General features: G+C 41.7%; 3 protein-coding genes across 7 annotated transcripts; 2 read left to right on the top strand and 1 right to left on the bottom strand.

The window, feature by feature from the left end:
* Positions 1 to 1428: 1428 nt before the first annotated feature.
* Positions 1429 to 7947, bottom strand: tatdn3 (TatD DNase domain containing 3). Of its 3 annotated transcripts, none has more exons than XM_067482192.1 (11): positions 7806 to 7947; positions 7668 to 7700; positions 7323 to 7396; positions 6518 to 6602; positions 5668 to 5730; positions 4786 to 4895; positions 3973 to 4028; positions 3788 to 3900; positions 3186 to 3266; positions 2933 to 3090; positions 1429 to 1954 (listed from the first exon to the last, which is right to left on the bottom strand). In XM_067482192.1, the coding sequence occupies exons 1-10, from the start codon at positions 7860 to 7862 to the stop codon at positions 2956 to 2958; spliced, it is 807 nt and encodes a 268-aa protein (XP_067338293.1). In that variant the 5' UTR covers positions 7863 to 7947; the 3' UTR covers positions 1429 to 1954; positions 2933 to 2955. The 3 variants fall into 3 exon arrangements, 2 of the variants coding, with proteins under 2 accessions (XP_067338293.1, XP_067338292.1); XM_067482191.1 differs by lacking the exon at positions 1429 to 1954 and adding an exon at positions 1989 to 2697; XR_010911243.1 differs by lacking the exon at positions 1429 to 1954 and having other exon boundaries at positions 2949 to 3090; positions 3186 to 3340.
* A 111-nt stretch (positions 7948 to 8058) lies between these two features.
* Positions 8059 to 11326, top strand: nsl1 (NSL1 component of MIS12 kinetochore complex). Its single transcript, XM_067482193.1, has 6 exons — positions 8059 to 8247; positions 8808 to 8880; positions 8989 to 9122; positions 9230 to 9284; positions 10629 to 10696; positions 10785 to 11326. The coding sequence occupies exons 1-6, from the start codon at positions 8059 to 8061 to the stop codon at positions 11019 to 11021; spliced, it is 756 nt and encodes a 251-aa protein (XP_067338294.1). The 3' UTR covers positions 11022 to 11326.
* A 147-nt stretch (positions 11327 to 11473) lies between these two features.
* On the top strand, positions 11474 to 13921 carry batf3 (basic leucine zipper transcription factor, ATF-like 3). Of its 3 annotated transcripts, none has more exons than XM_067482198.1 (5): positions 11474 to 11686; positions 11818 to 12001; positions 12128 to 12232; positions 12756 to 12800; positions 13400 to 13914. In XM_067482198.1, exons 1-5 carry the CDS (start codon positions 11592 to 11594, stop codon positions 13541 to 13543), a joined length of 573 nt encoding a protein of 190 aa, XP_067338299.1. In that variant the 5' UTR covers positions 11474 to 11591; the 3' UTR covers positions 13544 to 13914. The 3 variants fall into 3 exon arrangements, with proteins under 3 accessions (XP_067338299.1, XP_067338300.1, XP_067338301.1); XM_067482199.1 differs by having other exon boundaries at positions 13404 to 13515; XM_067482200.1 differs by lacking the exon at positions 12128 to 12232 and having other exon boundaries at positions 13400 to 13921.
* Positions 13922 to 14156: the final 235 nt, after the last annotated feature.

Below are 14156 nucleotides of genomic sequence, written 5' to 3'. Positions count from 1 at the left end.
CTGTTTAATGACCGTTATCACTCGTTATCGTTTTAGACAATGCATTATTTTACCATAAGACAGCTGTACGTCATAGGACAGCTGTACTTCATAGGACAGCTGTACTTCATAGGACAGCTGTACTTCATAGGACAGCTGTACGTCATAGGACAGCTGTACGTCATAGGACAGCTGGAGTCAGAATGGTAAGTGCTAAGATGTCATCAGCATCTCACATGTTCCATCCCACTCTCCACCGTGAGATTCAAACGGTGAAATATCACCAATAGCTGTCCTGACTTAGATTCTTCAGTTATCATTACTCAGCAATCAACAATGTGCAATTCGAACTAGTTTCCATCACATCAGAGTGAACAAACCCCTTTACTCATTTATCTTTCAGTGAAGCCAACTCAAAAGAGTATAAACAGGTAATTAACACAAAGGTGCTTAAAAAACTTGTAGGCAAGTATTATCAGAGCTCATGGGGCCAAAGCAGCGCAGTGCAGTGGATTATTGAGCTTCGTCTGCTGGTGGCGTTTTCTAAGGATGGATGGAAGGTCAACATGTCCAAAAGTACGTTGCTGCAAGTAATATTTTTTCGGCTCATCCTGTAAGTTCAGGGTCGCTACAGCGGATCATTTTGTCCGCACACCCGTGAACCTCCCTAATTCCTGAGCAGGCTTTGGACCCGCACTGCGGGGCTGGGGACGGGGATGGGCTGTTGGGGGGTTCGGGGTCTTGCCCAGGGACACTTCGACATGTGGTTGGCAAGTAAAATATATTTCACATTACTGCAGTACAGCGTGTACAACATATTACACCTTGGTGGGAATGATCTGAGCACTGGATAATTACAGTTAAGTGAATAAAGGAGCACAGATAGGGGAGATGGAAGGGCTGGAAAGGTCAAGAGCTTAGCTTAGTAGTATAATGATATAATATTGTGGTACAGTAAAAAAAAACAATGCATGTTCATAAGTTTGTGACCAAAGTAGAAAGTCATGTATAACAATTTTTGGAATACTAGAGTTACACAAGTAGCTGGTACTTGATCTATTTAAGGCAATGGGTTTGCAGGGTTTTAACGAGTAAATCAGATTACTCTTCTGCTGCACAACTCAGACATTCAAAGTTGTAGGAAATGTCACATGAGAAGGCCCAACTTAAATACATGGGTTGTTTGACAGACAGTACACTCAACTTAAAATGATTCTGTTGTTTGAAATAGTAATGCTGCCTTTTATTGTGTAGTGTAAGTATTTGTAAGCAGAAACACAATTCCTATTCCAAATTACTTGTTTTTTAAGGTCACTTGAAACTGTTCTGTTACCAGGTGTTTTTTTTAGAGGTCAAAGAACTGAGCATTTGTGTGAATAAGGTGAGCACTCACTCTGTCTTCTTTTTCTGGTACCAACAGGACAAAAATGACATGATTTTCAGACAATGGATAGTAAGATGACTCTGTTTACTTTGGCCATTAGACACACATCACCACATTTTAGGACGAGTTCCTTTAGTCTAACAGAAAGTAAATAAAGGAGCATATACACAGTTTTGCCTGTGTTTGCCATTGTCACTGCTGCAGTTGGTACAGTGGGCGTCCTGCGTATCTTCGAAGATCCTTGACGCTCAGGTAGCTTCAGGTTTCGTGTTGCTGTGGCAATGTGAGCACCACAGTCCAACTCCATGTTGGATACGCACCAACAAATACTGCATGTAGCAACAGAAAAATCATGTCTGGCCCTGATGAGCAGGTTCTTCTCGAGCTGAATTTAAGGAGGGAGACGTGGTGTCGGGTGGAAATGAGCCCCCGGCAGAGCTGGGAGAGGACAGAGAGAAGGCACTACGGCGGTCACCTGAGGACCAGCCCGGTCCTCCTCACCGCTCTGACCGTCGGACCACAGCGCAGAGGGGCTTGCACACGGTGGCCGCCCCCCCTCAATCTTCCAGAGAGAAGACACTTTGAAGAAAGCTGTAAGACTTGACAGGGTCTGATTCAGGTTTATAAGGATTTATGTTTTTTCCTACTTTTTTTAGGAAAAAACATAAATAACAAATATATTATTTGTGAGGGGATTTCGAGCTATGGTGTAATTTTTCCTTTCGCTATTTGCCATTTATAAGCTATTACTACAATATTATTACAATATATTATTAGAATTATTTACTAACTAACTAGTAACTAAGTAGTTACTAACATGGATGACCACAGGATAAGCGCAAAGGAAAAAAACAAATACATATTTTAAAGGTTTTACCAATATATCTTATGAAGACATAGGAGCTGTTACTTATTAGTAAAAGATAAACACATACTTTATGTAAACAGTCCACACATACAATTGAATGCAACTTTCTGACACATGGGTTTAACTTGAAAATCTCCAGAGCTAAAACTGTGTATGATCTTGATCAGGGGACAAACAATCACCTATTGATCAGCTATTCGATTCATGCAGCTGTTGTATGTATCTTCTCTTCACTTCTCTTGCAGATAAATCACATCTGGTGTAGATGACTCCGGGCTCACAAGTCTCCACAATAGAACTAATGCTCAATAATGGGACCTGAGCACTTTTCATTTTTCAGTATTTTATTTCCATAACAACAACACATTTACAAAGTGTCGGTCGCTGCTCGGATGGAATCCTGGTTGTTTTCCTCTGTTGCCATCACATTGTACATGTGGTGACTAAGAAAACTGAATTCCTTTGGCTGAAAGTGAAATACACAACTGATCTTGTCAAATATGCCTTAAAATGTCTCTGAAGCCATTAGTGTGTCAAAGCTTTTACTTGTGCAGCACATCATGGTATGAAATACTTCTCTAATTAATAAAAATGTGAGTCTATGTGAGCATGTTGAAGTTAAGACACGAGCCCCTGAGCCTAAGCCTGCGGTTCAGGTTTCCTTTGCACGACCTCCAGGTCAAATGTTTAATTCCACAAACCTGTAGCACAAACAGTGTATGTGTTAGCCTCTGTCTGCCTTTGGGAAAAGTCTGTACGCATTCTGTGCGGTGACCAGCTGAACAGTTTGCGGCGACAAGCCCTTAACGCCAGCGATGTACCGGCAGGACAGAGCGATGTTACTGGGCTCGTTCCTCACCTGGAAGCCAGAGGGAGATCGGGGGAGAAAAAAAATAAACATGTGGCAAGAAGCTGCACTCGTGCCACAGCGAACTCCACTGATGGGAAACTTACGTCCTTATCGAGCCCCAGTGCAGGAGAATCTGTTTCCAGACACATGTGCTCCAGCGGGATCTGCTTGATCAGTTTGTCTCTCTGTGCAGAAGTATTGACATCAGCTCTGTGACTCTGCTCTCCTCATTAAAACTCTCATCATCATCCTCTGCAGGCTGTCATAATATGACATGATGCTTCATTAATGTAGATTACTAGCTATTACTGTTACAAGCTTTAACCTCTTTGCTTCTGGGAAAACTTTTACCACTGTTATAATCTGAGCAGTAAACCCACATCTTCATCCACTGAACACGGTTGTAACACAGAGGTAATAACACAGACACTGACTTTATGTACTAATGCAAATGCAAATACTGACACTACTACCAATCGTTCTACTTTCCATAAAGAGCATTTCCACATTTACAACCGTGGATGCTATGCACAATTCCACCATGTGAAGGGAGAAGGGGAAGGATTTGCACGAGTTTAGCTCTGCAACCGTGGGCCAACAATAAGTGCTAATGTTTCTGTTCTTATGTATGTGCATCCGACTATAAGACCCCAAAAACCTGCTCAATGCAAAACCTGTGAATGCAGAAGTGAGGATTCCGGCCTACCTGTTGGTTTCTGCAGACAGCTGGTGGAAAGGAGAAGAGGTAACCAGCCTTCACACCTTCCAGTGCTATAGACGGCTTCCCCGCAAAGTTATGAAGAAGAGCTCGGTCGACACCTGAAGAGAATTTATGAAGTCAGAACCTTGGACTCGACTGCAGCACGTTACCCAGTGGAGCAAAACACCAACCTTGTTCTTTCAAGGTTTCTATGGTGACCCTGGCAGCTGATCGGGAGTGGATGTTCCTGTGCGCAAAGCAAGGAAACAGGGAGTGACGAGTCATCGATGCAGCAAAGGAAATTTTAGTGGAAATATTAAAAATTATTTTGTGAATCTTTTGTTTTTCATCTTCCCTGCTGCAGGTGACACATCAAGTCAGGCCTGGTTTCCATTTAAACACGCACCAACATGAAAATCAGTTATCATGTGGCAAAACGCCGCCGCTGATCACGTGCTTCCATGCAAACCAGGTTCAAATGATGAGGTGACCTGCAGCTTCAGCCTCCTTTATTTACATAGTGCATGAGCTACAGTGCACTTAGTGGGATGTTATATTAATATGGATTAAACTGAAGAGGACTTATCAAGTTCCCATGGTGTTAATCAATAATAACATAAGTTTATAAAATAAGACTAAAAATGAAACAAAATGGACATTTTGGTGCTGATTAATGAAAATACAAGAGTAAAACTATATTTTTCTAACAGATCAACCAGGTCACTAGAATAAAATGTTGGCAACGACCTATAAACGAAACTCTACATTCAACTTAACTACTACACTTTAGTGGACAGAATTCGTCTGAAATATGCAGCTTCACCTATTGCATGAACCATGGAATGAGTCTCCGCTCTTTAGGCCCCACCGCAGGCTGCAGAGCCCTTCAGGTGGTCATCGTGATAAATGAGAATGTTCCCAGATGAACCCATAAAGCAGTAATTATTGCTCTTTTGTAACTGGCCTATTTTGGAGAACATGATGTTTTATCATTATGTGCTCACACAGGAAGGTCCAGCTCCTTGGCAATGCTGAGCTGTTTAATAAAGACGGTCATTTGGTCGTCTCTGTCCTTCAGCGTGGGCGCACACCACGGCGTGAAGTCCAAACCAATCTGGAAGCAGGTGCACACAACAAAGAAAACCTCCATTTAAAACTGAGCCGGTTCTCATGCAGGTTAAGCTAAAGATACGTCATGTCTGTTTTATTCATGTAGCACTGAGGGTTTAACAGTCGGTCACATCTCAAGTTCCCACAGCAAAAGAGAATAAAAGCTGCAGGTAAAAACCGCCATGGTTGAAACTAACTAAAAAAGTATTCACTGCAGCAGTGGCCAGACCTCGCTGAACTCTGAACCTGATCCTCAAAAATAACGGTTGTAGAAACAGAATGTGAAACTGTTGACTTAGCCCTGTGATGCCTGAAATCTGCTCTGACAAACACACACATTCCCCAGCAGAAGGCAGTGGAATGTTCTCCAGCGTCAGAATCCAACGAACAATGAAAAGGTTGCGGCCGACTGCGTTTGTTAACTTAAGAACGAGAGATTGGGAGTTTGAACAAGTTTAAGCTCCTCTGTTCCTCTACAGTGTGTTTGCTTGTGTGCACTGTGTAAAGTACGGTGTGTGTTAATGTGTAATAAATGTAAGTAGGCTGCGTTATCAGTGAAGAATGCATGATGGTGGCGTTGGCCACATATCTTTGTGTTAGGCAGTAAAAGGTTTTAGACTGATTCTGGCCACAGTAAAGGACTAGAGAAGGTATCAATACTATGCTGACATGGCTAAAAAGAGGAAACTGGCTCAGTTTAAGGGCCGAGCAGGAGACTAGTGGGTTATGACTTGGCTAACGACCTAGCGAATGTCTTATGCCACTGTTGGTCCAACCTCTCCAACAGCAACAAGACGTTCTCTGTGTTTGTAGAACAGTGGCAGAGCCGCATCCAGGTCCTGTGGAAAACACATCATTTAAGATTTTATGCCATTTACACAGACACACAATAAAACGACGTTCACAGAAGTTTACTTTGAAAATGCAAAACTGCCCTTTAAAACAGTGTTCTCGCGTTTCATTTGTGTTTTCTAAAATCGGTGGTATCGTGAAATATTTTTACACTAATCAGCAGTGAACGGTGTCTTTATGTTGCAGGAAGTTTTAGATAAGTGAATGTGTAAAAACTGGAATATAAACATTCAGTGCAGTATATGAAAAGCAAGTCACATTGTGTGTTAAATTTGATAATTTACAGATTTTGAAGTTGGTTAACTTGTGAAAGCCTCAAATTATGTATAGATGAAACTAAATTTATAAATTCGTCTTCTTTAAAAGAGAGTTTGGATTTGTTTTGAAAATAGGAAACAATGAGCATCTACCCAAACTCTATTTCCTTTAGTATTGTCTGGAAGCCAGTGATCAGTTAAAGTGAATCCACAGTTAATCTTGGCTCAGATGCAGCATCCTGACACAATAAACGATTATTGAAGAACTTTTTAATTAATAAAAAACTTCCATCTTGCTTCCTGTGTTTGGATCACTGCTCAAGATTTCTGTTGTGATGATTGTCACACTTTTAAGAGCCTTCTATTGGAAACTTGCTGCACTGATTAATATGTCTAACTGAGTTAAGGACTGTCTCATGCATTAATATTACCTGAAGGATGATGGTGAACCAGCTACTCTGTCCCTGCACTGAAGCTTCTACCACTGAGTCAACAGGATACGCTTACTCTCACTTACCTCAGGCTTCACGCTGTGCTGCTCGGGCCCCCCACCACCCTGCAATGGATGGATTCCAAAGCACGGAGCCACCAGATCCAGATACCTGTAACACAATAATTTACATTAATAAACACAAGTCTGTCAAGCTGAGAGCAGCTGTATGGGAACAGTGTGTTTACTTCCATCTTTACATTTGAGTTAAGTGAACATATAGGGTCTGTTTACACCATCAGCCACAGCAGCAACTCCAGCTAGTGGTGTATGTTAGAATTCAGTGGGAAATAGTAGATTACTGTTCCTGCTCTGCACGTGGTGAGTGGGTTTTATTGGACTGAAGAATGTGCACAGCAGATAACCAATGGGTTCATCGCACAGTGAAGTGCTTTGAACCGTGAACGTGTACAGTGGATGACAGGGGCCGATTGCATGGAGCAGTGTTTGAAGTCCCGCAACGAAAAACAGTTCATTTTTAATGATTAAAGCCTGAGAAGACTGCTGTTTCCTCTCAGCCAGAGAGGGGGGGGGGGAAGAAAACAGGGGAAAGAGAAAATCCTTGTCAGGCAACAAGCCACGTCACCGTTATGCCCTGCATGAATTAAAAAAGAGACGATTCATCACGGCAGCTCCTCAGAGGAGGATTTCCACAACACTTTGCTGAAGTTCTGTACTTCCTGTTCTGTGGAAACCAGTTCTTTTTGGAATGATGACGATTTTACACCTTCAGAGTCTTTATTCTGCACTAGTCTGACTTTTTTTGATTGGTTTTCCCCTGTTTCTGTATCATTCTTGGATGTTTTAGAATTCCTGCCAGTGTTATACAGACCTTTCTTGCAGCTGGAGGACTCTGGTAAACTCTCCCACTTCTTCTGTAACTGCAATTAGAGTCTTTACCCCAGCCTACACACACACACACACACACACACACACACACACACATATTAATGGCCATTTCCCCCCTTTTTCCCCACAGACATCAATATGAGCAGCTGGGCTCCATATTCACTATGACACTCTAACATAACTGGTTTTACATTATCTATGTGAATAAGTGTGCAATGTGTATGTTTTTTAAATTTCAGCGATATTGATGTGATTTAGCAGGCAACTAATATGATACGGTTATTGAGAAGCAGTATGATTTGGTGATGGATTGCTGTAGAAAACCAGCCTCTTTTGTCCTCTGGATCACATCTGCGAGATCCTGCAAAAACAAAAACCATTTTTCACATACACGTTTCCGCGTAGTTCAACCTTCACACATTAACTTGAAGACGTGTTAAAGCGTCATGGAAACATCACGGCCTACCTCTTCAAACTCACGGGCTGATATATGGCAGTGACAATCAACGAAGCCATACTCCATTTAAAACGAGAATAACACGAGCTAAAAGACCGAACGGGGACGAGAAACGGCCGTTTTTGTCAACAAATAGCCGGAACGGTCATCTCAAGGCACCAGGATGGTGTTTCTGCAGGGGCCACTTTAGCGGGCGGACCAGGAAGATAGAAATTCAAATCCGTTTTGTCGTCCAAAAATATAAACAGCGTTGGCGGTAAAGATGGAGGCCGTAGAGCGTGAGAGCTCAACCGGAGATGACAAAAACGAGGAATATAGAGTTCAAGTAACTTCTAAAAAACAGCTTACAGAACAAATGAATAAATACAAAGACGTTTTAAAGACAGCTTTGGACGGACAGCCGGACATGGAGGAGGAGACGAAGCGAGTGCTGCTGCAGGAGCTGCTGGCGGTGGGTTGGACTCGACTGTTTACATGTAATTATTTAGGAAGGTTAATGCTAAGTTGGGGATTTTACAACGTGTCTACGCAACGTTAAACCACCAGCACATTTTTTGGATCGTTTGTTAATGGAACTGGAGAAACAGAGAGAATAAGAAGCAACTTTGTGAAATGCTTTGTCTAGTAAGGTAGAAAAGTGCAATAAAATGTCGACTACTACATGTTATAAAGGTTCTCAGTAAACTGTATCCTCAGTCTGGAGACTGTAAGCTGAAATAAATAGTTTAGATCTGATGGATGGAAGCTCTGTAGCATTTATTGAGGACAACCAAATAATTATTAAAAATTATTAATCTGTCACAGATGATTAGTTTACACAAACTAATCTCTAGTTGATTAGGTGCAAAACATAATTTGCTTTGTCCATTAAATAGAGATGTATATGTCAGTTAATCAATTACTTGTCAAGATGAAACTAAATGCAGTTTGATATGTTTTAGATGCATCATTGATACAGTTCTGTTTCTATATTTTGTTAGTTAGTAGAAATATGTTTTTGCATCTGTGCAGAACTTTGAGGCAGCTGTTAAGCTCAATGTGTTGGTGAATGGACAACCATGGGAAGAGGCACTCGACGCTGAAGGTTTCTCACTGTTCCCTGATCATACTCACAGTCATACTCATATGTGAGTGAAATTTGACTTTATCTGTGAAGCTTTGTCCTAATTTCTCTGTATTCAATTGTCCCCAGAAGAGGACGAGGCTCTCGATCTCGAAGCCCTACTGGATGACACCATTGTTGAGACCACCAGGAGGCGCCGCACATACCCCAAACAGATCCTTCCTCATGTGGTCCACTCCCTCAAGGCTGAACGTAAACTCATGGTGGGAAAACAGTTTGTCTTTAAATAGGTCGAATGAAGGTGCAGAAATATAAGTAAAGACAATTTGATCTGAGACACAGGCAATAAATGAGATGTTTGTTTTTTTAGGGGCTGTATGAGAACACAGTCAAACCTCAAGAGGTGGTCAAAGACATTGATCAAGGTATTTATATATACTCTAATCACTAAAAGTATACAGGGTTCCCATGTGTGTTGGAAAAGCTAGAAACTTGTACAGGTTTTTGAATGAGGGAAAGTTATGGAAAATAAGACAAATTGTAAATTATTCCATTAGGATTTTATCATTCTGGAAAATAATTTTCACGTTCTCCTCATACTTATTATATGTATATTTTAACATGATTCCATCTGACTTTTTTTTGTGACATTTGTCTCTGGTATTTAAACACTGAAAACTCTCTCCTACATCAGGTAAAGTTGTACTGTGCGTGCTGGACAGTTTCTTGCTTTCACACAATCAGGAAGAACTACTTCTCTTTAAGATGGACATTTGAAAGTGTCACCCACCCTAAACTGAAAAGCCTAAATGCATCGCTGCTTTTGTTCACCTTGTGAGTTTCGTGAGTCTTTAGTAGACTAATGTGGAAACCATACAACATTTTATCTGCAGAGTCACATAACATTTTGGAGGTAGTGTGATCCTGTACAGGCTCTGTAGCACAGTCTGTAGTTATTGAATATTCTCTAAAAAGGCAAAAATGGCAGCATCAGCCTAACAATTACAAAACACAATGTCCATAAAAGCCTTCCTCTGAAACATGTGGTGTATGTATGGAGTTTGGTCCGTGATTATCGATTCATACTTTCAATATTGTGTTTTTCTAAATAGATTTTCTGCACAAAAAATGGATCTTTATTGTGACTTCAGCCACAGTGGTCTCAAGAATTTTAGAAAAGCTGTGGTATGTGCATGTAAACCCTGGAAATAGAAGGTTGACTCTCTAGGCTTTGATCGACTGTGCAGAGGCTCGTTTTGGTAAATCAACCTGGGGCCACTGTGAACCTGTATTGATTGTGTCTCAGCTTTGCAGCAGAACACTGCTGGCTAAGTAGCATTGTAACAGAGGGAAGCACATGGCCTCAGGGCTAAGTGAAATTTCAAAGGTCAAATAGTTTTTCTAAGCAAACAGGAGCTTTCTTAGACTTTGATCTAAGAAAGGTCCTGTTTCTTTGACTTTGATCCTGACTGGACTGAAGTTCATGGCACATGGTAACTGGACGAGTTGTATCCAAACACAGACAGATTTTTGATGAGTGTCACACTTTGGCCCCAGCTGTATGTCCTGAAGTCCAACTGACTGCTTCCTAGGCAAATAAAATCGACTGGTCCATAAATGGTAACATCAATGTTGAAAATATGATCATTTATTTGTTTATATCTTAGCAAAATCTGCAGCTCCTCCCTGAGCTGCAGATTTACAAACCTAACCAGACACATTCACAAGCTGTGCAGCAGTGTAACAATACGTGTGTGTGTTTTTATCAGAGAACATCATGAAAGATTTGTCAACAGAAGCTCCTCGCATGGTGAAATCAGCGATTCAGATCATAAAGGTGACGCTCTAAACTCACGTCTATTTTTTATCATTTTATAGGTGAATATTTAAATGTTTGATTGACTCGTGTATTGATCTCTGCGCAGTCCATCGGCACACTGCAGAAACAAGCTGAAGGCCTCTGTGAGATCCTCAACACGAAGCCGAGTCACACCACTCTGGAGATCCAAAGCCTCGTGTTCGGCGGCAACGGCCAATCAGATGCTCCCGTACACGCACCTACGAGGAGCCGGCAGCCAATCAAGAGAGCCTTAGAGGAAGCAGCAGCCACAGACTGTTACGGGAAAAAACATAACCCTGAGGAAGAGGGTGAACCAGTGTGACGCTTGTCAGCCACAACGTTAAACTCACCCGGTGGTTTGGGATCTTGGACTCTGCCAATAGACTAAATGATTCATAGCAAACTGTTCTTTGGTGCACAGTAGGCCTCTGCTTCACTTCTGCTTACTTTTGTATTAGCTGCACTTGACCAGCACCGGACGAAGGTGTACGACGTGAAAGACGACTTCTAATTGTGTTTATCAAATACAACTACATTTTTAAAATTACTAAATGAACATTGTGGTTTAGAAGAAATATTTTAGTCATCTTAATTTTAAGTCATTAAACATTTCAATCTGTCATTTTAGCTCATATGTCTCTAAAGTCTCTCTTTTTTTAAAAATTTTAAAAAGGCTTTTAAAAAATGTTTTTGTTATGTACATGGAAAGTCTATAAATATACATATTTGTCTAAATGCCATAAATCAACCAAAGCCAACAATGTCTTAGCCTGTCTCTTCTGCTCATGTAGCTCAACTTCAAACCTTGTATCGCATGTAAACTGAAGAGTATAGTTCAGCTTGTTGGAGGCTACAGTATATTCATCTGTGCATTACGACACATTTGTGAGTCATGTATGTGTGTGCGTATTACTCGTGTGCTACAATGAGTCTGGACTTCTGTCCAATCCCTGAAGTGTTCCGGTCAACTGTGGCCCCCGGAGTCACGTGAGTTGCACGAACCTCCCTCTCTGCTTCTTCTAAAATGGCAACGAAATTGAAAGGTGAAAAGAAAGCTGAAGTGAAACTATGCAGCATGTTTCTAGTCAGTTTTTTCTGTTTGGCTTTTTACTTCACAGAACTCAATGTCCAGTCTACAAACGGCACATTTTGTTATCAGACGGAGCCAGTGTGCAGCCTTTCCTTCGGTTTCTCTTTCAAATTTTATACACCCGTCAAAAATCTGTGATGTCAGACTGCGATTCTTCCTGCCAGTCGCATGAAAACAACAGCAAGAACGACCACCTCTGTGAAGGATTTCGGGTAAGATCCCACTGTTGTGTTTATGCTCGAACTATTAGAGTGAAGCTGCTTCTTGTGCTGGTGCAGCCTGCTTCTTATCCAGGGAGGTCAAAGGTCATGGTTTCACGCATTGTAGGTGTGTGTCAGGTTTCAGAGGATGAAGGCAGGAGGCTGAAGAGGAGAGAGAAGAACAGAGTTGCAGCCCAGAAAAGTCGAAAGAGACAAACGCAGAGAGCCGACCTGCTGCATCAGGTGTGTGTTCACGTTCACGTACTTCCAACTAAAGACAGGTTCGTCTTCACCGCTTTAAATGGCAGCTTTAGCCTCACTGCAGACAAAGATCTGAAGGAAGAAGCTGGAACGTTGTTGTGGCCAGAAATATTTACTATTTTAAACAAGTTGGTACAAATTCCCATGCAGAAGCTGAGATAACTTGACTTTTAGTTGCACAGACGAGTAGAGCTCCAATATGTTAGACTGTACCTCAGTAGTAAATATGGTTCGCACACTTCCTGCCCGGTGAACGTGCTCATCATTCCGCCTGCACGCACCCAAATGGTAACGCAGCCTCTCAGCTGCGTTGCAAGACCACCCATCACCCTTGACTGTAATTCTTCAGAGCCATAGAAGACGAAGCTGTTGTTTTCCCCATGACTTGTAATTTTATTGTGTAATATTTGTGAAAGAGGTGCATAGTGCATAAGATCACAAGGAAAAATAAGGTACAGCATTAAAACCTCTAAACACCTCATTTATTTCTAATTGTGTGTTTCAGGCCTGTGAGCTGTTGGAGCAGAGGAACAGAAAGCTCAGGAGAGAGGTACAGTGCAGTGCTTACGATGTGGCTTGTACAATGTAGACAACCTGCTCGCCGTCTTTCCCATCGCTCTTCTGACGGCCCTGTCAGCTACTGCGCTAGTTGCGATACCCTGTATTTGTACAGCTAAGTTACAGAATTTGTCGTGACATACAAACAGCGTTTAAGTGTTTCGAGTGTGTCGTAAAACCGACAGGTGCCAACAAGAGGTTTTTTTTGTGCTGAACTAATTTATCCTGTTCATATTTGGCATGATGAAGGTCATCTTAAGCAGTCTGTTAGGCAGATTAGGTGCAAGGCTTTTTATTTTGATATATGTGTAAAAACATGAATTATGATTAAAAAAAAGAGAGAAATAATGACCAAACATGGACACTAAAGAGACACAAAATGACCTGGGTCATTTTCTTAAACTCTCCATCCAATTGACAGGAGGACTGATTGTAAAGGTTAAAACCTGTTTCAGTGTTCAGACAATCACCTTTGTCCCTTAGGACATGAACACGATCTAAACCAACTGCATGTGCATTGAGGTGGAATGAAATAAAATATGTAATATTGTCCTTAACAGCAGAAATCCCTTATCATTGATTTGTCTCCAGGTAGACTGTTTGTCTGAAGAGCAGCGCCTGCTCACCGAAGCACTCAGAGCCCATGAGCCCATGTGTTCCATCATGCACTGCTCTTTGACCTCCTCCACCTCGTGCAGCCTGCAGCCTGAAAACATGGCCGCCCGTTCGGTCTGAGTCCAGTTCCCGTTCTGACTTCGGTTTCTAACGTACGACAACCCTGATGTGTGCAACTCACCACTTTGTAACGCAGCAGCGAACCTGCAGAGGGCACCGCTCACCGTGAACGGAGATGTGACACAGCAGGTGCGGTGGGCTGCTGAACTCCACAATCACAGTGAACACTGTCCTCTGGTGGTTCAACCTTTTATCAGCCACAGTTTAAACACAGTAAAGCTTGAATTCAAAGTGTCTTTCCCCACTACGAAGCAGTAGTAGCAAAGAGCACCGTATTTCCAGGTCGTTGCACAAAGATTTCTGTGCCATGTGTTGATCTGAGGAGTAAACATTGCACAACAAGGTCAAATAAAAAGCTAAAAGCCACAGAGTTACTTGGTAGGATGTCCAGTCATTTTAACAGGGAAATACACAAACACACAGACTTTTGACATGCGTGGGGAAGAAAATACTATAGAATCACAATAAAACCTGTTTATGTCAAGGAATGTTGGTGGTTTTTGCAGACCATCAAAGTAGGTGAACCATGATGCTCAGGCCTTTTCTCATTATGTAATACGTACTCACACAACTGGTAAACAGAGCACATCTAAATATTTCTGAGGTAACGTTA

This window comes from Channa argus, chromosome 17 (assembly GCF_033026475.1).
Source record: "Channa argus isolate prfri chromosome 17, Channa argus male v1.0, whole genome shotgun sequence".
Classification (NCBI taxonomy): domain Eukaryota; kingdom Metazoa; phylum Chordata; class Actinopteri; order Anabantiformes; family Channidae; genus Channa; species Channa argus.
The sequence above is the reverse complement of the archived record's forward strand: the minus strand, read 5'-3'. Positions and strand labels throughout refer to the sequence as shown.

Excerpts from the sequence above, each read along its gene's own strand:
- tatdn3 (XM_067482192.1), bottom strand. The coding sequence starts at position 7,862 with ATGGAGTATGGCTTCGTTGATTGTCACTGCCATATATCAGCCCGTGAG. Across the intron at positions 4,029-4,785 it reads AAGGAGCTGGACCTTCCTGT|GAACATCCACTCCCGATCAG; the intron begins GTGAGCACATAA and ends CTTTGCGCACAG. Across the intron at positions 3,901-3,972 it reads AGAAACCTTGAAAGAACAAG|GTGTCGACCGAGCTCTTCTT; the intron begins GTTGGTGTTTTG and ends AATTCTCTTCAG.
- batf3 (XM_067482198.1), top strand. The coding sequence starts at position 11,592 with ATGTATGTGTGTGCGTATTACTCGTGTGCTACAATGAGTCTGGACTTC. Across the intron at positions 11,687-11,817 it reads ACTGTGGCCCCCGGAGTCAC|AACTCAATGTCCAGTCTACA; the intron begins GTGAGTTGCACG and ends TTTACTTCACAG. Across the intron at positions 12,002-12,127 it reads ACCTCTGTGAAGGATTTCGG|GTTTCAGAGGATGAAGGCAG; the intron begins GTAAGATCCCAC and ends GGTGTGTGTCAG.
- nsl1 (XM_067482193.1), top strand. The coding sequence starts at position 8,059 with ATGGAGGCCGTAGAGCGTGAGAGCTCAACCGGAGATGACAAAAACGAG. Across the intron at positions 8,881-8,988 it reads AGAGGCACTCGACGCTGAAG|AAGAGGACGAGGCTCTCGAT; the intron begins GTTTCTCACTGT and ends AATTGTCCCCAG. Across the intron at positions 10,697-10,784 it reads CAGCGATTCAGATCATAAAG|TCCATCGGCACACTGCAGAA; the intron begins GTGACGCTCTAA and ends ATCTCTGCGCAG.